This window comes from Xenopus laevis, chromosome 5S, assembly GCF_017654675.1.
Source record: "Xenopus laevis strain J_2021 chromosome 5S, Xenopus_laevis_v10.1, whole genome shotgun sequence".
NCBI classification, from domain to species: Eukaryota; Metazoa; Chordata; class Amphibia; order Anura; family Pipidae; genus Xenopus; species Xenopus laevis.
The window spans coordinates 125,016,892-125,043,142 of NC_054380.1; the positions used below are offsets into that span (position 1 = coordinate 125,016,892).

The window sequence follows — 26,251 nt, forward strand, 5'->3', positions numbered from 1 at the left end:
AAGGTTCAAGAACAAGTAAAGGTGGCCATAGACACACAGATAATATCGTACGAAACAAATTTCGGAGTATGGTGGGAAAAGGGCCGACCGATATTGGCAGAAGACTTAAATATCGGTTGGCTTGTCGATTGTTCTAGACGGAACATTTTGATCGGGTGCCTTTGAAAGTACCCAAACATCGGCCATTGTTAGTGCTGAATTGTCAGATACAGGTAGAATTCTATTGTTTCCACCTGTATATCTACCTGTATATCCCGGTGTATCTACCTATATACACGTGTGTATTGAAACGAACGATCTTTCTTGGAAAGATCTTGTTACGTCTATGGCCACCTTAAGTCTTGCCAAAGGATCAGTATTCATTCCCAGTGCCATTATATGGGGAAGATGTGAAACATGGCATAATCAAAAAGGATTGCTTAAGGAAATCTAACTTTGTTGCCTTGGGACCAAATTATATTCCATATGGAGCAAGTTAAGCAAAGCAAACATGAGCGTGTAAAAAAGCTATCAATGTGTTTTGAGCAGAGTTCTTAGAAAATACATCATGTCGGGAAAAATCAATGGCAGAAAAGAATGACAAAGGATCAGGTGACTTGGGTCCATTGTGAAAAGACACGATGAAGCAATAATGAGAATTCAAAGACGGTTACTTGCAGAATTTATTCATAGGGTCACTCGTTTCAGCAAGAACAAATCACACACACACAAAGCTTCTTTCTATGTACATGCAAACCCTTCAGAGATGAAGACATTTCAGAACCCAAATTTCCAATCCCATGAGCAGCACCATGGCAAAGGGCTTAGTATTGCTCAATCAGTAGAGTTTTGGGATAATAACCAACCCAGGCACCTACATTTGTGTGTCTGTGGATGAAAAATGAAACTGCAAGCTTTACCATTGCAAGATATGAACAAACTAAAACACTTTCTGTAAACCATTGAGTTATATCATATAATAAACCCAACCAATTGCAACACTGCAAAGACTTCATGGAACAAGACTATACAGTCTCTGTTCAGAGCCCCAACATTGTGGAAAGCCATAGGAACTCTCTTTAACGTATATTTGTCTTTTTGACTAATATAAGATAGTATTGTGGGACCTAGAACACCAGCTGTACTAATTGTCAATTCCACCCACTCCTGGAAACTCGACAACACAAATTTGACATCATTTCTAGAAACCTGCCTTTAAAAATAGGAAACTTCACAATCTTGCTGTACAGACATTGATAAGTATCATTCTCTAAAAAATACTCGATCCCATCTGAGCCACTGTGAGAATCCGGATAGCAGGGGGGACATTATCCTGTCTTTACTTGCCCCTTCAATTATACAGATGCTATTCTCCTTCCAATCACATTCTAGAATACCTCTGTGTGCACCCAATGACAGATTAGACCCAGCTACATGTAGCCTCCCCTTGAGCTAATATTCCAAAAGAGCACATGAGTCTCAGCCTTTTTTGATTGTTGGCTGGGTTTGAGGCAGATGAAGGTCTTTGAAATAATGCCCGGTATTGTCTCTTCTGAATTTTACATGAGAATGCTATTGGCAACGTCCAACTATTTTGGTTAGATTATTAATGCAGGCTTGTTTTAGAGACAACTTGGCTGAAAGAAACACTCACACAGCCAAAAAAAAACATTATTAAAAATGACGACCTTAGTATGTACCAGAAACACCATCAAACAGTTATAAGTGACTATAATTATTATCAGACTGTCAGTGGGAAATAAAGTCAGTAGCTTTCTCATTTATTTGCAATTAAAACTGAAACAGATTCATATCCCTCCATATCAATGACAAATATACCATTTCTATATCAGATGCAAATATTTTAATCCAGGAAATACATAAAACATTGTAATACTGGTCACACCTTTATAACGTCCCAAGAGCACAGATCTTATGCTGATTACAATTAAAGCTGATCCCGTCTGAGAACCTTTGCCCTAATCAGTCATCAGACTCTAATGATTGATCACACAAATGATGCACTTACTGCCCACATTTAAGATTGCCTCGCAATGTGAAGCTTAATGAGGCTGAACTATAATCACACCTGTAGGAATGAGTAGGTCACAGTATCAGCAGCAGATAAAGATGCAGAGGGGGAGCAGTTCCCAGCAGCTTTGAGAATTATATATTTTGCAGCATCGGATGTACATAGGACATAGGTGTATCCCCCAATTTAAAGGGATACTGTCATGGGAAACAATTTTTTTCAAAATGAATCAGTTAATAGTGCTGCTCCAGCAGAATTCTGCACTGAAATCCATTTCTCAAAAGAGCAAACAGATTTTTTTATATTAAATTTTGAAATCTGACATGGGGCTAGACATATTGTTAATTTCCCAGCTGCCCCAAGTCATGTGAATTGTGCTCTGATAAACTTCAATCACTCTTTACTGCTGTACTGCAAGTTGGAGTGATATCACCCCCCCAGCAGCCTAACAACAGAATAATGGTAAGGTAACCAGATAACAGCTCCCTAACACAAGATAACAGCTGCCTGGTAGATCTAAGAACAACACTCAATAGTAAAAACCCATGTCCCACTGAGACACATTCAGTTACATTGAGAAGGAAAAACAGCAGCCTGCCAGAAAGCATTTCTCTCCTAAAGTGCAGGCACAATTCACATGACCAGGGGCAGCTGGGAAATTGACAAAATGTCTAGCCCCATGTAAGATTTCAAAATTGAATATAAAAAAATCTGTTTGCTCTTTTGAGAAATGGATTTCAGTGCAGTATTCTGCTGGATGACAGGATGCCTTTAAGCAAATACATGCAATTGATGTACTTGTCTGCTAGCTTGCAGCAATTTGTGGCCAGATCAGAAGAACTTCAATAATAACTCAAATAGCTAAAGTGTTCTCCTACCAGTCTGGTGCCAAAGTTACCAGGAATATAACCCATGGTAGCAGAAACAAACATCCATAATGATCATCCGTAGTAGGAGAATTGTAGAAGAACAGAAGAAAGATCTTTACAATAGGTTTAATTACAGTGGAGTGGACATAACTGGAGCTGGAGTTCAGATACAGCAAGGGGGTGAGACTGGTACCATCAACAACGGGCTTAGAACAAGAGATGGCAAACAACAAGCAACAACAAATGTTATCAGTCTTGCTCTTGATACTTCGATGATTCTACTGAAGTGAGGTCCATCCTGGCCAAGAATAAAACTACAAAAAATATATCCATTTGTGGGACCTTTTTGCTACTATGTATGAAGAAGAGGGGGAATCCACATCTGAAGTTTCAGCAGGTAGGAGAGTGTAGAGCGTTTGCTAACTGCTTTGGTAGGGTATTATGGATTATTTACGCAGTTCATGTGCAAGTACAGTAGATATCCAGGAAGTAAGGAAATTTAAACTTATTATATAGAAGCCCACACTGTTTATTTGCCCCCACCAAAAAGAAGGACCATCTAGATTTTCTGTACTAAGCAATGAGCTATAGATAAGCCATTTTACCTGTGCATACAATGAACTTTAAACTTCAAGACATAAACACACAATAGTAAACTGTATCTGCCAGCTCCTCTGAAATTACATGCAACAACTAATCTTGACAATGAAGCAAAAAGGAAAGCTAAAATAGGAGCACTTCCAACAGACCACAGACAAGCAGTTCCAAATTTTGTTCAGACCACAGTTAAAAGCTTCTTGATGGGTTCTATGAATAGCACTTGGTCATGTATTCATGAAAGGCATCAACTGGCTTCTGTGGTTAACGTTGGGTGTTTCCCCTTGTTATGCACATCTGGACCACTTAACTTAATTGGTGCATTAGATTTAAAGGAGAAGGAATAGCATTTTGCAATTGGGGTGCCAAAAGTTAGGCACCCTCAAGTGACTACTTGACACCCCAGGCCGATGCTCCTATAAACAGAAAACCGCACCAGCCCGTGGTTCTTCTAGCGAGCACCACAGAGAGATCCTCTTCCTGCTTCTTTGGGTTTTCAAATTTCCCGGGGCAGACGCATGCACAGTAGAACGAAATAGCCAACTTTTTCATTAAAGTTCGGCTTTTCACTCTACTGCACATGCGCAACCATGAGAAGACCCGAAGAAGCAGGAAGATGATCTCTCCATGGTGCTCACTAGAAGAACCCCTGGCCGGTGCAGTTTCTGCTGATAGGAGCATCGGCCTGGGGTTTCAGGTAAGTAAAAGTAGTCACTTGGGGGTACCCAACTTTTGGCACCCCCAAGTGTAAAATGCTATTTTTCTCCTCAGTTCTGACCTGACTATGATGTTTTAATTTGAAAAGTAGTATCACACTTCAGCTTGGCAAGGGGTTCCAGGCATTAGCACCTAGACTATGACCCAACTTGGGTCTCGTAACTTTATTCTAACATCAATATTTTCTATGAAATATATTATTTGGTTTTAATACCCATGCGCCTAAAATGCCGTCAGTACACGAAGATTACCGGGGAAGAAGAAGATGGCTGCTGTGAACTTCGAGGCCAGAATCTGCACGGAGGGGTGAGTAAAAAATTAGGGGCATTTCCTCGGGGGGCAGGTAAGCTAGGGGGGAGGAGGGAGGTCGGTCTACCCAGGGTAGGGGGGAGGGGGTTTTTAAACTACGGGTTGAATTCTCCTTTAAGGAACCCTGTCTTAGACATAACACACATTCAATGAAAATCCTCTTTCAAGAAATAAAGTTTGCACAAGCTGCACTTTTCTAAAGCTGCGCATGAATACTGTGAGCCTTTCAGAGTTTGTGGGATTTTCTTTACAAAATTTCCAGCCTGTAATGTGCTTTTTCGGGAATCAATTCCAGCAGCTTTGGTATTTATGGAGCAGTCATTGAAATTCACAGTACGGAATCCAGAAGCCACCTCTTTGAATGCACAATGAGCTTGTGCTGTACACTGTGACTAAATCATACACTTAGTGCTCATTCTTTCATTTACTCTTCCCAGCTGGAGCTCGCTCGCTGGCGAATATGATCCGAGGGCCGCGCACACAATAGAATAAGGGCGAAAAATGTAAGAAAGAGCCAGACAATTTGTTATAGATTAGAGAAACTAATGCTCATGTATCACTGGTGTCCCCAGAAAGGGCATGTTGTTCATATCTCAGACTTGTATATGATACTCCATACTAATTGTCAGCAGGCTAAGGGAAGCAATATTTATTACACCTCCTGCTCAAGGTCAGATGATGAAATGAGAGGTTTAGGGAAAGCCCAGCCCCACATTAATCAAATGTTAGTCTTGCAATAAAAAATGTCTCTTAAATTCCTTTACAAATCAATCTATGGATAAAATATATATATATATATATATATATATATATATATATATATATATATATATATATATATATATACGGTATATATATATATTATACAAAAGGTGGTTCTTAAATATATAATCTTGTTATTTAAGCAATATAATTCCATCTTACCTAACGGCCAGTCTCCTTTGAGATAGTGTTAGCTCTTCTTCTTTACAAAATATTCCTAAAAGAAAAATAACACATTTTGTTTTTAGAAAGGGGCAGCGAAAGATTTTATTTGAATTCAAACGTTGTAAAAGTAAATGTGGTCTTACCGTCCCGAATCTCAAAAGCCAAGCTTGTTATTTTCTGTGTCATAATCATCATTGGCCTTTGAGGAAAGCAAAATAAAAAGAAATCAACAGGTAAGATTGCATCATTGATATGCCACGCTATTGACATATACTGTATATACTGAAACCAGACCCTTTATCTACAATACAGACAAATGTAATGATAATGAAACAATTTCCCCATAGGAATATAATGCAGACTTGCCGAGGTGCATCTGGGGGGCAAAAAATGGCGAAATAATTAAGAACAATAAGAAGGCAGGGTTTGGCTGGGCTACTTCAGCATATACCATAAGCAGGTGCCAGAATACATATTAGGCTCTATGAGATGAGTATTAAAATAATCACCAGGGATTCTCACAACAAGACAATCACATGACGACGGTGCACATTAATATTTAAAGTCCATACCTCCCAACATTTTGGAAATAAAAAGAAGGACAAAAAAGTTGTCGCGCGTAGCGTAGCGAAATATTTTTGACCACGCCTGTTTTTGTGGCCATGTTCATTTTATAAAATTTTGCAGGTTTTAAAAGTTTGAACATATTTCTCTGTTTTTTTTTTTCAGTTTTTAGTTTTGCTAATGAAGGTGAATTGCCCTTTAAGCTGTGAGTCTAACTTTTCCCAAGGGATCTGTTATCTTATATTGTTACAATTACTTATTCGCTTATCTAGATACATTTGAATTGTTACATTTCTGTTGTGGCTGTTCTGGGCTCTCTGCCAAAAGCCAATTAAGTGAGAAACTGTGTTTCTTTTTCTGGCTGTTCAGTGCAGAGAAAAACGGGACTTTCCAGTACAAACGAGGGACTGCAGGTTGAGCTGTCAAAAAGAGGGACTGTCCCTCTAAAAACAGGACATGATTAAGTCTATTAGTTATTACTTTCTCTCATGCTGCCACTGCGCTTCTGCTCTGATTCAGTTTTTTTCTGTGTTTCTAAGTTTATTATTAACTTTCTATTGTGGGCACATCTGTGAGCCCATTTTATGGTCACAAAAATGATTTTGTCTCACAAGATTAAGCTTACAAAGCACAAAATATATAAGGGCTCCTTTACAAAAGCAAATCGCGGTGAGTAGAGTGTGATTTCAGACACAAACAGAGTTGAACTGGGAAAACCCTGGTGGGCCCCGACCCTTATGGGCCCCCCGACCCAGACCTGTTCCCCTGCCTGGACCACCTCACGTACTATCTCTCTCGCTGGCGCACAGGGGGGGAACGTCGGGAGGAGGACCCAGGTCCCAGGAGGTTGTAGGGTTGTAGGGTTGCCACTTTTGTGCGGCTCACAATCCAGGCAGTGGACCAGGTCATGACATCACAGGGGCAGTTCAATGACATTATGGGCGGGGCATGCTACAGCATGTGGGCGGGGCTATGATTGCCATGTCAATCAGGAGAGATCCTGTTCCATTTTACTTATTTGGAAAATCGAGCAGACTGTCTTGACCCAGGCGGCCCTTTTAAAACCAAGCTGTCCGGGTCAAATCCAGACAGGTGGCAACCCTAGGAGGTTGTGACATGGCCTTGAAGTCGCACTCTGGACCCATATTGCCAAATTTTTTACCTACAATGTGGCATTTTCCAGTGCAGTGTTGCAATCTTCACTATTTCATCTACTGCATTAAAATAAATACAATGCAATTGCCTAAAAATGTTGTCATAGTGGGGCGTAATTATGACGGTGTTATTATCCATTCCACCGCAGCCACTGACATTGCCCACAGAGCGAATCCTGGATTTACCTTCAGCTTAAGGGGTATATTTATCAAAGAGTGAAGTTAAAGATCGCCACGGTCCGCTAGAGTGAAATTCCACCTCTCTTTTCTCGTTCATTTATATGGGATTTTAAAAGGTGTATTTACCAAAGGATGAACTTTCACTTTCACCCATAGAAAAATCCCATAGAAATAAATGGAGAGTGGAGGAATTTCCCTCTAGAGGACTGCGGTGATCTCTAACTTCACTCTTTGATAAATAAACCCCTTTGTGTGGTGGTAGCTCTAGGGTTCAACAGGCACACGTGTAGGTGCAATCCAGAGGAGGTGGTGGGAGGGACACATTGATTCATAGAGCAATTATAGGGAAATGCAAGGAGCATCTATGGACGTGAGCACCTTTAATGAACGGCGTCGATGATTGGAACAAGTTGGGGTCATAAATGAGCCCTGTTGTGTACATAGGGAATGCATATTTCTGTGGTCAAAATATCAATTTCTGAACAAGAAATAATAATTTTCTGGTAGCAAAATAACGTAAATATTCTTGACAAAAGTAATTTTGTGGCTACAAACTGAGTTTATTCAGCACACAATGAATTTGTTTGTGTGATAAGACTCGGCCTCTTACTTTCTGCCCCCATTTACTGTAGGTCTATTCTCAAAGGACGTACAAAAATTAGAAAAGAAAACTTTCTGATCATTCTATACAAAAAAAAAAAAAACCAATTAATGGGATTGCTTGTTAGAAAAAAACAGAAAGATACTGTACGGGGCCCATTTACTTAGCTCCAGTGAAGGAATAGAATAAAAAAAACTTTGAATTTCGAATGTTTTTTTTGGCTACTTCGACCATCGAATGGGCTACTTTGACCTTCGAATATGACTTTGAATTTCAACTATAAATCGTTCGACTATTCGACCATTCGATAGTAGAAGTACTGTCTCTTTAAAAAAAAAACTTTGACCCCCTAGTTCGCCACCTAAAACCTACCGAAGTCAATGTTAGCCTATGGGGAAGGTCCCCATAGGCTTTCTAAGCTTTTTTGGGTCGAAGAAAAATCGTTCAATCGATGAATTAAAATCCTTTGAATCAAATGATTCGAAGGATTTAATCGTTCTATCGAACGATTTTTATGTAAATCCTTCAACTTCGATGTCAAAGGATTTCAATTCGGCAGTTGAATATCGAGGGATATACGACTATAAGTAAATTTGCCCCTACATGTCATAGGAAGAAGAGAATGTTTTAGTGTAGGGAACAGACTGGCCTTAGTTATAATTACAGGTATGGGATTAATTATCTGGAAACCCGTTGTCCAGAAAGCTCCAAATTACATATAGGTCGTCTCCCATAGACTCCATGTAATATATATAATCCATATTTTTAAAAATGATTTCCTTTTTCTCTGTAATAATTAAACAGTAGCTTGTACTTGATCCCAACTAAGATATAATTTTTGGAAGCAGAACCAGCCTATTGGGTTTATTTAATGTTTACATGATTTTCTAGTAGACTTAAGGTATGAAGATCCAAATTAAAGAAAGATCCGTTATCTGGAAAACCCCAGGTCGTAAGCATTCTGCTCTGTCTCTGCTCATAAAATGCCTATGAACTAACTGTTAAATCTAAACGCACTGCTAATTCTCCCCCTTGCTGTGTTAAGGAATGTTATAGACAGATTGAGGCAGATCCAAAGAGCTTACAAGTTTTCCCTTGCCTGACTCTGAAAGAGATAGAGTGACTTGTTTAAATTAACAAAGGGAGCATGTGGGAATTGAACACAAGATTAAATGTACCACAGTCCCTTATTGCTTGAATTTTATTCAGACAGGAATTCCTAGTGCTTGCGTTAGTGTTTAGGCGTATTTATTGCAATATCTGTTAATATCTATTTTCTAACAGGCTATTGGAACCCTTGTCAGTAGTCTCAATATTCCCTTAAACACACTCAAAACAAACTGGGACTTGTGATTGAGGAAGTCAGAGTTATTTAAATCATGGATGGAATGAATATGAACAATGCGACACTGTTTGATCCATAGCTTGTGGACACCCCCATCAAACTATCCGATCTAGCTATTTAAAGGAGAACTAACCCATAAAAATGAATATGGCTAGAAATGTAATATTATATATAATTAGCGTATTGCACCAGCCAAAAGGTTCAGCATTTAGTTTAGTAGTAATGATCCAGAGCTTCAAAGTTGTCACAGGAGTTTCCCATCTTGGATTATGTTAGGAGGGTCAGTGGCACTGCACATGCTCAGTGGGCTCTGAGCATGTGCAGTGAATCAGCAGAAAAGAAGAAATCAGCAGAAAAGAAGATGGGAAGCTACTGGGGCATCTTTGGAGACACAGATCTTTACTGCTAAAGGGTTGTGGTTGCCTTGGGCTGGTGCAGAAGCCCAAAACACAATGTACAACATTTCTAGCTACTTCTTTAGTTAAGCTTTAGTTCTCTTTTAAGCCACACCAGTCACTGCCAGCAAAGATGCCACCACATCATACAATGACATTCTTGACAATTCTGTGCTTTAGATTGGGAAAAGCCCTACCCCCGTGCATAAAATAAGGTCCATACAGTATAGGTTTTCAGAGATGGGTGGGGAACCCACTTTACTTACCCCAACCCAACTGAACACCTGTCGGATCAATTGAAACACCAATTGTGATCCAGGTCTGATCCTCACCATCTGTGCCCAACCTAATACACAGATGGTGATACTTTAAATAAAATTTCCTCTGAGGAAGCCCATTGGTAGGCGAAACGCGTCAGGCAGGAAGTGACGTCACGCCCGATCGCAGGGGAAGCCACAAGGGGAACACACAGGCCGGCAGGGTCCCTCCACAAGCATAAACAACCTGTGATATTTCTGTACATATGTGTGTGATTGACTTCAAACAACCAAATGTGAGTGAAAATTTTGTTTTAAAGTATTTTTATCTAAATAAATGGTGTTCCACTATTTGGATTTGGATTTCTCTGCATGGGAGTAAAAGAAGCAGACCTAGCAACAGTAAAAATAAGGGCATAGTAGGAAATTTGGCCATATGGTAGTGGAAACTGATTGGATGTAAAGAACTGAATGCATATATCACTACTAACAGAGAATTTAAAGGGGAAGTACACTTAAGTGAACATTTTCAACAACGTGTGCCTTCGCAATATTTAAACTTGCTGCACAATTTTGGGTTTCTACTTTCTTCATTGCCATAGGCGCTAATCTACATACTTTTTTCTGGATATTTTGGATACGGCCGAGAGACTGTGGAAAGATCGGCAGGCGAGAGTAACCCTAAAGGACTGACTTTTTTCCTTAAAAACAACTTTCTCTAACTTTAGATAACTTTAAGAGCCAAACTTTCCATTTTATACCAGATGCACTTTCTAAATGTAAGAGAGCCCAGGAGTGCTCTTCATGCTAGCGAACCAGCCTCAGTAGCGCCCTCTGATGTCTGTGAAGAGGTAAGAGGCCATTGGGTAGCTTTGAATAGTGGTTAGACTCAGAGGCTGTGGGTTTCTGCTGCACATCATCCTTAACCAGGAATCCCCAACCTTTTGAACTTGTAAGCAACATTCAGAAGAAAAAGGCATTAGGGAGCATGAAAAATGTTCTTGGGGTACCAAATAAGTGCTGTGATTGGCCATTTGGTAGCCCCTATGTGGATTGTAAACCTACATTGAGGCTCTGTTTGGCAGTGCACCAGGTTTTTATCCAACCAAAACTTGCCTCCAAGTCTGGAATTCAAAAATAAGCACCTGCTTTGAGGCCACTGGGAGCAACATCCAAGGGGTTGGAGAGCAACATGTTGCTCACAAGCTTCTGGTTGGGGATCACTGTCCTCAACAAATCCCTTACTAACCCCTAGCTAGCATCCTGCATCGTGTTGGGTACCGGCAGAATACCCACAAAGTGGTTGAGTTTCAGGCACAAATTACCCGATTCCTTGGCCGTGCGAGCAGTCCACAGGTGATCCGGCTGGATACCCAACAAAGCTGCAGGCTTGATCCCTCCCATCCTTACTTGTGGTTCTTCCAGTTTTTTAATTCTTTTGCTAAGATTCTGAGCCAGAGTGACATCACTTTCAGGCAAATGTGACATCAATTCCAGTTTTGTGTGTCCCGGGGGGAAGGTTAGATGGCCTATTGCAGGTCGCATAGCGGGAACATGTGGGTCAAATTGCAGGTAGCGGGTTCGGGTTGCGGGTATGGGTCGGGTTTCAAAAAACACTGTTTTTGCCGGGCGAATTTTCACCCAGGTGAATAATTGTTGTGGCATTATATTTCCAAGGTGTAACTAATTAATATATATTATTTATACTTTTTTTAACCATTTGAATCTCATAACACATTTGTTTTAGGGTGGGCTCATGTCTAGGACACTAAAGGATCTCTTTTGTCTTTATTTTGCTTCCTTGGACATTTGTAATAAGTGGCCACTTCCAGAAATGTCACCATCACTAATAAGAAGACATACAAAGACGTTTCTCAAGGAAGAAAGTAACGCTAGAGAAAATTTGCTTAAAAACGTTTGCACTGACAAATTTTCCGCTGGCGAAAATACGTCAGAGTTCATTTACCGAGAAAAAGTTTAGCATTTTGACAAATGCTCATATTCACCAGGAAATAACTGAAATGGTTGCTGAAATTATGGAGGAGCCTTCCAAAGATAAACTTTGCACATAAATAAATCTACCCCTTTAGGGTAGGGGCAAATGGGCAGATTCGGGGAGATTTAGTCGCCTGGCGACTAATCGCCTCTTCTGCAGGGCAACAATCTCCTGAACTGCCTTCTTCCTGCCTTCAGCCTGCTTGAATGAGAAAACGGCAGCGCAATGTACTCGCGGCGCTTCGATTTCCGAAATCGCCCGAAGTTTCCTCTTGAGGCAACTTAGGGCGATTTCGGAAATCGAAGCGCCGCGAGTGCATTGCGCTGGCGTTTTCTCATTCAAGCAGGCGGAAGGCATTTCGGGGAGATTGTTGCCCCGCAGAAGAGGCGATTAGTCGACAGGCGACTAAATCTCCCAGAAACTGCCCGTCTGCCCCTACCCTTACAGTATTTTCACAGGAGAAGAAACCTGAAAAAGTCTGTTTATAGCCATGCGTGTAATAAGTAGCACCATATACCAATACAGATAGTAGTTGTAGTTGTACTTGATCTGAACTCTGATGCACTTACCCAGAGAAATCGGCCGAATACTGTCCATAGTCAAAAATATAGACTCTTGCAATTTGGCACAAAGTGAGGTATCCCAATGCAAACACAAAGCAGAATCTGAAAGAGAAACAACAAATTAGAAATTAAAATTTACATCATCTTCCACAGCAGCTACACGACTTTTCAAGCATAGACACACTATCTATTGGCATCATTCTACAGCTTTAAAGGGTTGAGATGGAAACTCTTCTCCATAGTCATTATCCTCCACAGTCATTATGAAGAGTCTATGGAGAATACACCTAATTGTTATACGTGATGGGATGTTGCTTATTTCATTCAGGAACCATTTGATAGGATGGTACAGGTATAGGACCTGTTATCCAGAATCCTCAGGACCTGGGGCGTTCCAGACAATGGATCTTTCCGTAATTTGGATCGTAATTTGGATCTTCATACCTTAAGTCTATTAGAAAATAGATTTTACTATTGAGTGATATTCTTATATCTACCAGGGAGCGGTTATCTTGTGTTAGGGAGCTGCTGTCTGGTTACCTTTCCGATTGTTCTGTTGTTAGGCTGCTGGGGGGGAAAGGGAGGGGTTGATATCACTCCAACTTGTAGTACAGCAGTAAAGAGTGACTGAGGTTAATCAGAGCACAAGTCAAATGACTGGGGGCAGATGGGAAACTGACAATATGTCTAGCCCCATGTCAGATTTCAAAATTAAATTTAAAAAAATCTGTTTGCTCTTTTGAAAAGGGATAAAGTGAAGTACATGGAGAGCCGCAAGTCTAATATCTATAGTATATCGCCTAAAAACCTAGTGTAATTGCTGTCTGCGCTGTGTCTTAGTTCCTGGTTGGCTGATGAGAACTGTTGAGTGGACTTACCTTGTAATTATCCAAAACTGAAACTAATGCTCTCAACATTAGGCAAACGGGATCAAGGTGATATGGGTTCATAGCCATGGTTGAGTATGCCTCCTTTAGTCTTATTGTACACAGGATATATTCTTGGCCCTCTGCCATTAGTTTGAATAGAAACCAGCTGTCATCACCATTGACGTGTGACGCTCTAACGCTCTAATAAAACTCCTCTATGGATCTGCCATAGGGCTTTGACCAAGACAGGCCAGTCTTAACTCCTTACTATTAAAGGAAAACTATACCCCCAAAATAAATACTTAAGCAACAGATAGTTTATATCAAATTAAGTGGCAAATTAAAGAATCTTACCAAACTGGTATATATATTTAAGTAAATATTGCCTTTTTACATCATTTACTTTAGGACCCCATTCTGTGATGGTCTGTGTGCTGCCTCAGAGATCACATGACCTGAAATACTGCAGCTCTAACTGTAACAGGAAGAAGTGTGGAAGCAAAAGAACTCTGTCTGTTAATTGGCTCATGTGACCTAACATGTATGGTCTGATTGGTTTGTTTGTGTGCACCATGAATCGTAGGATCCCAGGGGGTGGCCCTAATGTTTTAAAATGGCAGTTTTCTATTTAGGATTACCCAATGCTGCATACTACTAAAAAGATATATTTTTATGAAAATAGTTTATTTACATGAAACAGGGTTTAGCTTTTGAACTATAAATAAATATAGGAAAAATAAGAAAAGTTTGTCATTTTGGATTGTTTTTTCTCGCCGATCCTTTATCAGTCTCTTAGCTATACACAAAATCACACAAATCAACAAATCAGCACCTAGGGCAGTAGAAAAACCAGAAAATATAGTGTAATACATTCAGGTTCCTCAAATAGCACCATGTGTTGGAAGGGAGAGGCTCTCTTGTGCAAGTTCCCCTTTAATGAAACCTTTCACTTCTCCAAACAGTGCACAAATGCTTATTCCGGAAACCTTCACCAGTTTTGGCCAAAATGCCTACTTACAAGACAGTAGTTGTAAATATTGCATGTCGTATTCAATAGTAATCTCCCTTAGGCTCCAACAGAAGGATACAAAAATCCCGTAGCATAGTACAGATTTATTTTTAAGAAAAAGATATTTTAAAACATTGCACTCACATTTGTTTCCATGAGGTTAGTCACCTACATGTAAGTCTTTTAGCAGGTTTCCCAATAGGGTCCAGAGAGGGGATTTTGCCGGTGTTCGTTTCTACCTCGTGGTTCTTCCCTGAAGCTCACCATGATGTCACCCCCCCTGACGCGTTTCGTTGAGCTAATCAGCTACCTCAGAGGCAGCTGATTGGCTCAGTGAAACGCGTCAGGCAGAGTGACGTCACAGTGAGCTGCAGGGAAGAACCACGAGGGAGAAACGAACGCCGACAAAATCCCCTCTCTGAGTGAGTGCAATGTTTCAAGAGATTTTCTATTTTTAAAATGAAAATGGTATTATGCTATGGGGTTTTTGTATCCTTCTGTTGGAGCCTAAAGGTGTTCTGTGAAGCAATTGAATACTATATGCAATATTTACAACTACTGTCTTGTAAGTAGGCATTTTGCCCAAAACTGGTGAAGGTTTCCAGAAAAAGCATTTGTGCACTGTTTGGAGAAGTGAAAGGTTTATTTAAAGGAGAACTTGCACAAGAGGGTCTCTTCTTTCCAACACAGGGTGCTATTTGAGGAACCTGAACGTCCTACACTATCATTTGTTTTGTTTTCTGGTTTTCCCTACTGCCCTAGGCGCTGATCCGCTTTGTTCATTTGTTTAACTTATGAACTTTTTTATGCAGTATATTTTTATAGAGCCCTACATTGTTAGGGGGTATAGTTTTCAGGGAAAGGCGACCCCACTGGGTGCAGAGTTTAAAAGTCCTTCTATCCATCCATGGGTTAAACACAAAGCTTACCCTAATTGCCATTTCTAATAGCCATATTCTATTTGCTTGTGTCTTCATTTAGGATTATGGAAATGCCCTTTGAACAAGACGAAGGCCCTTGCAATACAATTATAGCTTAATGTAAGCCAGAGTGATTCTAATGTATATTTGTAAAACTCCATAATTCCAAGATGCCATGGTAACAAGGCTTGTTAGAATGTCATGAATCCCGGCAGCGCGGATTCCACACATTCTGCCATTGTTCCCTAATAGAAAAGCTGAAAATGGGTTTTGCTCTATTTTCTATTTGGCACAGAGAGAATGTTAAAGAGAATTAGTGGGGCATTAATGCAGAATTCCCCAGTGCAGGGCTCATACGGGGAGCAGCAGAGATACTGATTGGCTCAGAGCTCAAATACAGGAAAGTTTGAGGGTTATAGATTTGGCACAGTGGCGTAACTAGAATTTTAGGGCCCCAATATATGTTTTACCAATATATGGGCCCTCTTGTAGCTGCAGGGTCTGGTTCCTCTGTAGTTACGCCCCTGATTTGGCATGTCGATGTGGAACCAGGAGAAAGTACAATATCCGTAGTGGCTCCTGTTATCAGTTACAGACACATACAAGTAAAGTTCAAAGTAAAAGATACAATAAACTATAATATTTGCGAGTGTCTGGAATGCTCCCACTGAGTTAAAGGGGCAGGGTGCCTTCACAAAAATCATAGCCTGTCAATGATGACATTTTCAGTTCCATTCTCTATTCTGTGTTTTACAGAATACAATTAAAATGTTAAAATTAATTTATTGTACTTCCTAACTCTCTCATATAAACCATGTCACTTTCTAAACTGGAAATATTTGATACAGGAGTAGATACACGTCTCAGCAGTGAAATGCAGTAAAAATGTATGGGTTGTATCAGCCGTTTTAGCAAAGGTCAAGGAGCATGTTCAGTAGGGGCTGAGGTTGCCGAGAAATGTATCCGTGTGTCAAATTGTAATAGAAAGTCAGTCATCTGAAGGACTAATCTGCTACTGGGGACCATGAAAGCAGAAAAACTAATTCCTTTTAACATATACATATTTGGAGAGAATAAAACACATTCGTTGTGGTGGGAAATGATCCGTTTGTGAAAGCAAACCACCTCTTTAAGTGCAACCACCAGTATGAAAAGTGGAAAGAACAAAGTGACTATGGTAGAGGGATACTTATTTAAAAAGACACAATTTCTTAAAAATGACAACACCTCATATGATCTCTAATGATGTTTGGGGCTTCCAAATTGCCAGTAGGAAAAACAATCAATGAAGGGATGAGACTCTAAAGTCAATAACATGAAGGTCAATTACTGGAGCTATATGAACATGCCTTTAGAGTAGCTTTTTTTATCATTCTACCACATACTGTATATGACTCTGCAAAACTCTGTATATTATAGTCTAAACCTCACAATGTAATGTTATGTTGTCTCCAAGCACATATGTGCCCATAGCACACAGAGCTGCATCGAGTAAAGGCAAATGTGTTTTTTCTACTATTTTGGAACATCAAAACTCAGACCTAATGTAGACTCAGACCTAGGGTAGACTCAGACCAAGGACTCAGATCTACGATAGACTCAAACCTTGGGTAGACACAGACCAAGGACTCAGATCTACGATAGACTCAGATCTAGGGTAGACTCAGGCCAATGACTCAGACTTAGGGTAGACTCAGACCAAGGACTCAGACCTAGAGTAAACTCAGACTAAGGGTATACTCAGACCAAGGATTCCTACCTAGGGTAGACTCAGACCAATAACTAGAACCTAGGATAGACTCAGACCAAGAACTCAGACCTAAGGTAGAGTCAGTCCAAGAACTCCAACCTACGGTAGACTCATACCAAGGACTCAGATCTAGGGTAGAGTCAGGCCATGGACCTAGGGTAGACTCAGTCCTAGAGTAAATTCAGACAAAGGGTATACTCAGACCAAGGATCTCTAAAGAGATGTCCAAAAAAACTGTCAACATGGGAGACTTTCTTTTTGTATGAAGAACAGTTGTAGCAGAGTGGAAAGGAGCTTCTCTAAGGAAAGCAACTGCAAAGCTAAGAACACCTTAACCGCAGTGTAATTTCACCTTCCCATTTACTCCAAAGGATTTCATTTGGCATTTTCACAAATTACTCTTGCAATACTACACTTACTAAATATCGCAAATGTTTTTTCAGATATCTATTCACTGTTTTCCCTGAATTCCAATTACAAAGAGTTTTGCTCTGTAGGAAAAAAAATTGAATTCCCCATTGATTTCAAGACAAGAGACGCTTTCTCTCTGCAGAAGAACAGAACAGACCGCGGCACCAAAGGAATGGCGTTGTTACAGCACAAAGCACGGCGTCGATATTTAGTATGGCAGGAGAAAAACAAGAAAAAATGGGTTTCAGATCAAAGTGTTGTTCATCCTGAGCAAATGTCGGATACAATGGGGCTCTACAATTATCCATGGGACTGGTCGGCACACTGAACAACTGGCAGTTAGGCAGGTTAAGAAAAGTTAAAAGGTTGAACTTGATGGATGTGTCCTTTTTTAACCTAACTTACTATGTTACTTACTATACAACTCACAGTATCCTCCAACAGCCAGGCTGACGAACACACACCAGATATGATGTGAAGCTTCAGTGCTTGTGGCATATCAGTCTGATGAATATGTGTCATTTAAAAGAGAACTAAACGCTAAAAATGAATATGGCTGCAAATGCCATAATCTGTAAACTGAATTTATTGCACCAGCCTAAAGTTTCAGCTTGTCAATAGCAGCAATGATCCAGGACTTCAAACTTGTCACAGGGGGTCACCATCTTGGAAAGTGTCTGTGACACTCACATGCTCAGTGGGCTCTGAGCAGCTGTTGAGAAGCTAAGCTTAGGGCTCGTCACTAATTATCCAGCAGAAAATGAGCTTCCCCTGTAATATAAGCTGATGCTACAGGGCTGATTATTAAATTCTGATGCTAATTGCACTGGTTTCTGTGCTACCATGTAGTAATTATCTGTATTAATTACTAATCAGCCTTATATTGTGACATTTCTATTCTATGTGTACTGTATATTGTGAGTGGGTCCCTAAGCTCAGTAAGTGACAGCAGCACAGAGCATGTGCAGTGAATCAGCAGAAAAGAAGATGGGGAGCTACTGGGGCATCTTTGGAGACAAAGATCTTTACTGCTAAAGGGCTGAGGTTGCCTTGGGCTGATACAGAAGCACAAAACAGGGCCAGACCAGGCCCCCAGCTGGCAAGCCACGCCCCCGGTGCAAGCATTCTGGATAATATGTTCCAAAGAAATAAAAGGTTGAAATTCATCTGCTATGTATATGACTGCAAGTTCTTGCCCCATGAATTCCAAGAACCATCAGGACAATGGGAGACTTGGGGCTTTCAGATTTATTATTCTGCATGTTGTGCAAGTGAAATGTACAGAGGAAGCAGACCCAGGAGTGTAGGGGGCCAGTAGGGTCCTTATTAAGGAGCAATTTTAATATATCTTATTGGAATAGGTCAACTTATCAGTATTTTGGGGACGTAATTTGAATTTGCTGTGAGGCACAGTAACATCTTGTTAAACCACTAACATACCTCCCAACATTTTGTAAATAGAAAGAGGGACAAAAAGATTTGCCACGTGGAGCGTGGCGAAATTTTTTGACCACATCCAGTTTTTTGGCCGCACCCCCTAATTGCCATGTCCATTTTACAAAATTTGGCAGGTAATATGGTTTTTATGTGTTATTATAATTTTGCTAATGAAGGTGAATTGCACTTTAAGCTGCTACTCAGTTTCCCCAAGAGACCTGCTTATCTTAAATTGTTACAATTGTTTCTTTGCTTGTCTTAAATTGTTACAAAAGTATCTACTCTGAGCTCGCTGCTAAAAGCCAATTAAGTTAGAAACGTCATATCTTTTTCTGGCTCTTCAGTGCAGGAGATCAAAGAGAAAGTGGGACATTACAGTAACAAACCTGGGACTGGTGGTTGAGCTGTAGGGATGTAGCGAACTGCCGTTTATGTGTCCGCGAACGCCGTTCGCGAACACCGGCAAAAAATGCGAACAGTTCGCGAACTTCGAACATCCGAAAATCGCTCGATTCGAACGATCGAAGGATTTTAATCGTTCGATCAAAGGATTTTCGTTCGAATCGAACGATCGAAGCCATTCGATCGAATGATTTCATTCAATCCAATGGCTTCGATCGTTCGATTCGAACGAAAATCCTTCGATTTTAGCGGTCAAAGGAATCGAATGGTCGAACGATTTTTGACGCGAACGCCTATTGGCGAACGTCGCGCGACGTTCGTGAACATTCGGCGGACGCGAACAGTCGAAGTTCGCGCGAACTAGTTCGCCGGCGAACAGTTCGCTACATCCCTATTGAGCTGTCAAAATCGTGACTGTCCCGCAAAAACAAGTTGGGAGGTAGCCCTAGCTCTGGCCCAGGTTGATATAAATGCTATGTACTTAGTTGTAGCGTCCCCACGCCTCTCTGTGAATAGCGCTGACCATATATCTATTGTACTTTCTTGTTTTCTCAATCATTTTTTTTAAAAGTTTCCTGTTTAAATGTGGCCTTTTCATGTACTGTACATAGTAAATAATGCCCCCATGCTGCAGACTGATTGGCTTTGTATTCTCCGTACTGACTGCCATCCATTCATTCTTTCCCTTTGTGCTCTGGGCTCGGTCTCCTACACAAACACATGCAGTGAATGGCGGCACCGAGGGGCGTATTGTTTGTGCAGTCCGGTAGGGCAGGAGCCACTAACTGCCGTTTATTGTGGCCGGCTTTGAAGCTTCTCGGGCTATTGTATTCCCACTCAGCGCCTGCACGAAACTTCCAAGTAACCATGGTGACCATTTTGTTGTAAGAGATATATATGAACAAAATACCTTCACTTCTCAATGGGTATTTAGCTGCAAGAGCGGCGGAGCCATTTAATGAGGCTCTGGTGCAAAGTGAGGCTATTTATCTAACGACGTCTTAATCAAATTGTGGCTCAGGCAGGCTGGGCGGACAAATGGGCCAAATCTGCACAATTACGGTAAAAAAAATTACATTTTTCAGGGGATCTGACAAAAATGGTGTAAAATCACAGAAAATGTAAAATCAGGTAAATGTATTATGCTTTATATATTGGTGTAAAATAAGGGATGTATAATTGTGGCTTCACCAAACACCATACAGGGAGCACTTGTGTCTTGCCAATAGGGATGCACCGAATCCACTATCTGGGATTCGGCTGAATCCCCGAATTCTTGGTGAAAGATTCGACCAAATACCGAACCGAATCCGAATTCTTATTTGCATATGTAAATTATGGGCAGGAAAGGGAAAAGTGGAAAAAAATCTTCTTTTGTGACGAAAAGTCACGTGATTTCCCTACCCGCTCCTAATTTACATATGCAAATTAGGATTCTAATTTGGTTCAGCCAGCCACAAGGATTCGGCCGAATCTTGCTGAAAAAGGCAGAATCCTGGCCAAATCCCGAACCGAATCCTGGATTCAGTGCATCCCTACTTGCCAATAACTGTGGGATGATTAAGATTCTAAGGATAAGAAGAAAAAACAGCGGAGCACCGTGAGAGTCCAGTAAAAGTATTAAAAATAGAAAATTTTATTCAGTAAGCATGTAAAACCAGGTTACAGCAGCAGTTCACCCTGGCTGCCCGCTTAACGCGTTTCGTGGCGTCCTGCCACTTCATCAGAAGCTTCTGATGAAGTGGCAGGACGCCACGAATCGGATCAGCCCGATATTGCCCACCTCAAGGTGGGCATATCGGAGGGAGATCCACTCGTTTGGCGACATCGCCAAACGAGCGGATCTATCCGTGTATGGCCACCTTTACTTACATGCCAGATATAGGGAAAATGAAGCATTTCTACTCATACATAAAATCTATATATTAAAAACTACATTGGAAAGAGGCATTGGAGTCTTAGCAGTGGCTTAACTAGAGTGCTCTGGGCCTCCCTGCAAAAATATTCAGAGGGGGCCGGCGCACTCAGATCCCTATCCTCCTGCCTACTTCCTGTCCCGCCTCTGCCACACCCCCACCCATTCCCGCTCTTACTCTGCCCACTCCCGCCCAACTTGCACCACCCTTCCTTGCCGCAGATTAGAGAGTTGCTGGGGAGAAGGGTTTTTTTATTAACCTGCGACATTAACATTGTGACTGTCTATGGCAGTAATCCCTGACCAGTGGCTCGCAGAAAAAATGTTGCTCTCCAACCCCTTGGATGCTGTTCCCTGTGACCCCAAAGCAGGTGCTTATTTTTTAATTCCAGACTTCAAGGCAAGATTTTGTTGCAAAAAAACATGTACTGCTAAACAGAGTCTCCTCTAGGCAGCCAGTCCACATAGGGGCTACCAAACAGCCAATCACAGTCCTTATTTGGTACCCCAGACACTTTTTGCTTGTGTTGCTCTGCAACTCTTTTTACAATAAAATGTGGCTCTAGGGTAAAAATGGTTGGGGACCCCTGGTCTATGGCTTCTTAGAGCAGCCCCTCTGGCATTTGCCAGAACCACAAATTGCCAGTCCAGGCCTGACTGATGGCCAAAGGCAAACATCCTCTGTGTCGGAAACTAGCCTGGTGGCTAGACATTAGGGCACAATGTATCTTTCTAAACACTTGCTTCTGGCTGGGCTCTCTTTAGAGTCCTGTGCATGAATATGCGTTCTTCTTTTGTTCCTGAGAATAAGATGACTAAATGTTACCCTCTACTCCTTGATAAGGCTGGTGGCACCTGGGGGTGTTCTCCATTGGTGTATTTCAGATGGTGGAGAATGTGCCAAGTCCACCACTCACCTCTAATTGACTTGCATGGAAAACACATAATTGGTACTGGCACTTTTTTTAGCTTATTGGGCCAACACCAGATCTTCCGCACATTCCAATCAATAGGAACTAAATGCAGTTTCAGGAGCTTGGCTGAGATATTCTCTTTGCACCACAGCCTTAACATTCTTTTTTTTGTGTGATTTTTATTATTAATATTATTATTATTACCATGTATTTTTAGAGCGCCAACATATTGCGCAGCACTGTAAAATAAATGTGAAATCACATGAATTACATAGATATAACAAACAGAGTTACAGACATAACGACCAGTACCGGTACAAAAGGGGAGGAAGGCCCTGTGCAAAAGAGCTTACAATCTAAAAAGAGAATGTAATGAGACACAAGGTGTGGGAGTGGCCAAGATAAAGCAAGGTGAGTGATATATTGTATTGCATTTGATAGCTAAACAAGGTGAGTGTACAGGTATTATGGCATTTTTTCTTGGTTATATTTTCAGAATTATAAACTGGCCCATGTAAAACCTTTTTTTAAGAAACAGATTTACTACTAGACATTCAGGTCCATAACTATGACAGTTCCTGAACATCCTCCCTAATGGTTAATTAACTGCAGCGTGCTTCTAATGAATATGCATAACCATCTCCATTAATATTTAATAAGGCAGAACTTGACATAATACAGAGAGGTTTGGGGGTGCAACAGTTGTGTATTTTGAGGTCACTGGCATCCCGGGCTGGTCCATAACCCCCAATCTACCAGTTACTGGCAAACAACTGAATGAATTCGATGGTACTTGAAATATAGTGATGGGCAGATAGATTCGGCTTGCACGAATTCGCAGTGAATTTTCACGTTTCCGATTTTCATGATTTATTCGTGAAAAGGTTCACATTTCACGATTATTTTGTGAAAACGTTCGAACTTAAAAAAAATTTCATGAAAATGTCCGAATTTTACATTTTTTCATGAAACCGTTCGAATTTCAAGATTTTTTTGTGAACTTCCAATATCCCGCAAATATTTCACCGTTTTGCGAAATTTTTTGGGAAATTTTTCGGCAAAGCGAAACGGGAGAAAATTGCCCATCACTATTGAAACTCAATTGGGGGGTAATTTATTAAAAAAAAACAAATATGTCAAACTCAGACTAATTAAACAACTTGAAAACTGGAATATCAGGAAGGCTACAAACATCTCCAAATTGGCCACAGGATCTCTTGACATATATGGGAATTCGGCAGGGTTTCGGTGGCGAATAGTCAAATTCAAATTCTTAAAGGGCCAGAGCAGCTTAGCACTGGGTGAATTAGTGATAAAGGTTATGGACACAGGAAGGGGACGTGACTGTTAAGAGAGCAGCCAGGAATTAAGCTGACTTCTACCCTGCAGTCTGGCATCTCTGTGTGCATTCTTCCAGTTCCACAACACCCTGCACTGGGTTACTACAATACACATATGTCATTGTTAAAGGTTACAAAAGCTGGAGCAATTGCCTGTTATGCCATGCTTCAGACCCTTCCAGCCTACCCATGGGAATGCCAGAATTGAGCTGCAATTTGTGTACAATCACCGGCAGTACCAAGGGACAAGGACAGACCTGTCAATTTGCTGTTCTGTCATTATATCAGAGAAGCCAAGGTTACCGAGCCCTGCTTTATGCCCATGGGGATTGACCAATTCTTGCTCAATTCTTGCTTCCCTTAAGAAACCACTTATCCAGTACAGATAACCTGGCACATGTAATAGAATGGTAAATGCTCAGAACGTTACTGCCTGACCTTCCACACCATGGTCACTGCAATAGAAAGATTTATTCATCTATTTATCTGGCAAATCTTTTCTATAAAGGCTGCTTGACAGGATGATTGTTTTATTCATTAGTGTCCTTATGCTTGACCCCTGCTTATAAATCACAGCAAACTGATGCTGCTGAACTGTAAGTCTCAGCATTCCACCAAGCCAGTAGAATTACCTTATAATATCCTTTTAAGGGGGATATCCCATTATTTTTTTTTATACTTTAATATTGGACACTGCATTATTTATGGCAATCGATGGGTTCGTTTTTATAAATCCAAACATAACTGTATCTGAACCAGTCACTTTAAATCCACTCCAATTATTTTTACAAAGTTAAAGGAGAAGGAAAGGATACAATTAAGTAAGCTTTATCTGAAATTTTTATATAAATACACCGGTAAACCCTCAAAGTAATGCTGCGCTGAGTCCTCTGAAACACAGCATTTCTTTCCTTCTATTGTGTACACATGGGCTTCTGCATTGACTTCCTGTTTTCAGCTTAAACCTCCAGGGCTTGGGCTTGAGCATGCTCAGTTTGCTCCTCTCTCCCTCTCCCGCCCTCCTCTCCCTGCTGTAATCTGAGCCTCTCTCTGCTCACTCATAGCTCTGGGCTCAGGGAGGGGAGGATATAGGGGGGAGAGGAGCAAACTGAGCATGCTCAAGCCCAAGCCCAGGAAGTCTGATACAGAAGCCCATGTGTACACAAGAGAAGGAAAGAAATGCTGTGTTTCTTTTGACAGAAGACTCAGAGCAGAATTACTTTGAGGGTTTACTGGTGTATTTATATAGACCTTTCTGATAAAGCTTACTTAGTTTTAACATTCCCCTTTAAATAAACTGCATGCGAGACTGTAAGGGTTTCACCAGATCTCTGCTTTGTGTTTAACCCTGTGTAATATCCCTTAACGTTAGTACATGGGTTAGTAATGTATGTATGGGGGGGAAGATGGATGTGATGCTCTGAGCTGACAACTCTACAGTGAGCTGTTCAAGCTGCATTTGAGCTGTCAGTGCAAGCTGGGAGTTGTAGTTCCGCAGCAGATGGCGAGCTGCAGGTAGGGTTGCCACCTGGCCGGTATTTTACCGGGCCTGGCCGGTTAAAATGATGGTTGATCCCAGTGTTATTAATAGGGAAAAATGATAAACATATAGGAAAGCCAGTATTTTTTTCCGGAAAAGGTGGCAACCCTAGCTGCAGGGCACAGGTAGAGGCTGCTGTGGGATTATTTTATTGCCTTAGATATGTTGCTAAATCAAACCTGTCACACAGACTCGTTTGGCATTTCAAAGCCTATCTGCCCAAGTAGCCCGGGGCAGGAATTGGTCGCTGGCATACAGAAGGCACATAATGCCCGAGGTACAGGCTCTGCATAAAAGACAAACTTGTCATTTACCATAACCTTTCCATGTTGGATCACCTTGGGCACTTTCCTAAAACCTCTGTGTGACTGCTGTGCGGCTGCAGAAGGCTGTGTTTTATTTATAGACATTGTGCACGAGATCTTTGTGCTGCCTGTATGACTTGATGCTTCTAAAGACTTTTATAGTTCTTTGCCTTGCTGCAAAGCCTTTGCCATTTTGCTGAGTGATTTATTGGGTCAGGAGGGGCTCAGAGACGCAGGAGGGATTTCAAAGAGCCAACATTTGTACTAAGGGTAGACAGAACCCTGTGCAAAATAGAGCAGCGGGTGCCTACCGGAAAAAGAAATATATATATATATAATATATATTTTACTGTGATTTGTGTGTTATGAAGTAGACTGGCAATTTGGGTGTATATTATGTTAATTAGAAAATCTGTTCCTTTATTTCCTCATGAGGCAACTGCGAAAAACGAAGAGCCATCCTGCCGGCGATTTAGATTCTAGCCGGCGGGAAAGCTTTTCGGGAAGATGAGGCGAGTAGTCACCGGGCGACGAAATCTCCCAGAATCTTTCCGTGTGTTTCTGCCCTTAGGGAAGACACACAGTGGTACTAATAACAGCTATTTTTGCAGCAACAAAATGCCCAGCCATAGACAATACTGAGAATTGCATCTGCTAAAACTCACATAGCATCTTAGCCAAGCCAATTATCACCATTGGCTTCATGTAGCCACAAGAAGAAGCTGCTACTAGTAGCTCTGTGTGTCTCCACCCTTAATGATTAGTGATGAGTTTATTCGTCAGCAACAGATTCACTGCGGAATTCCGCATTTCGCCATGTGCACATTTTTTCGGGAAAGTCTCCGCGGAAAAATTAGATGAGAAAAACACCCATAATAAAAAAACGCCCATTGACGTTAGTGCATTTGGAGAAGAAAGTCCCCATAAGAAAAAACAACCACTGACTTCAATGCA

The 26,251-nt window shown here is 41.0% G+C and overlaps 1 protein-coding gene across 1 annotated transcript in view; it reads right to left on the reverse strand.

Annotated features, from left to right (window-relative positions):
- mboat2.L (membrane bound O-acyltransferase domain containing 2 L homeolog) overlaps positions 1 to 26,251 on the reverse strand; it is a gene marked incomplete in the record, with an annotated part of 107,084 nt that overhangs the window by 20,006 nt on the left and 60,827 nt on the right. The window contains 3 exon segments of the mRNA NM_001097001.1: positions 5,428 to 5,482; positions 5,574 to 5,629; positions 12,492 to 12,587. Of these exon segments, the coding sequence (NP_001090470.1) occupies positions 5,428 to 5,482; positions 5,574 to 5,629; positions 12,492 to 12,587 (207 nt within the window).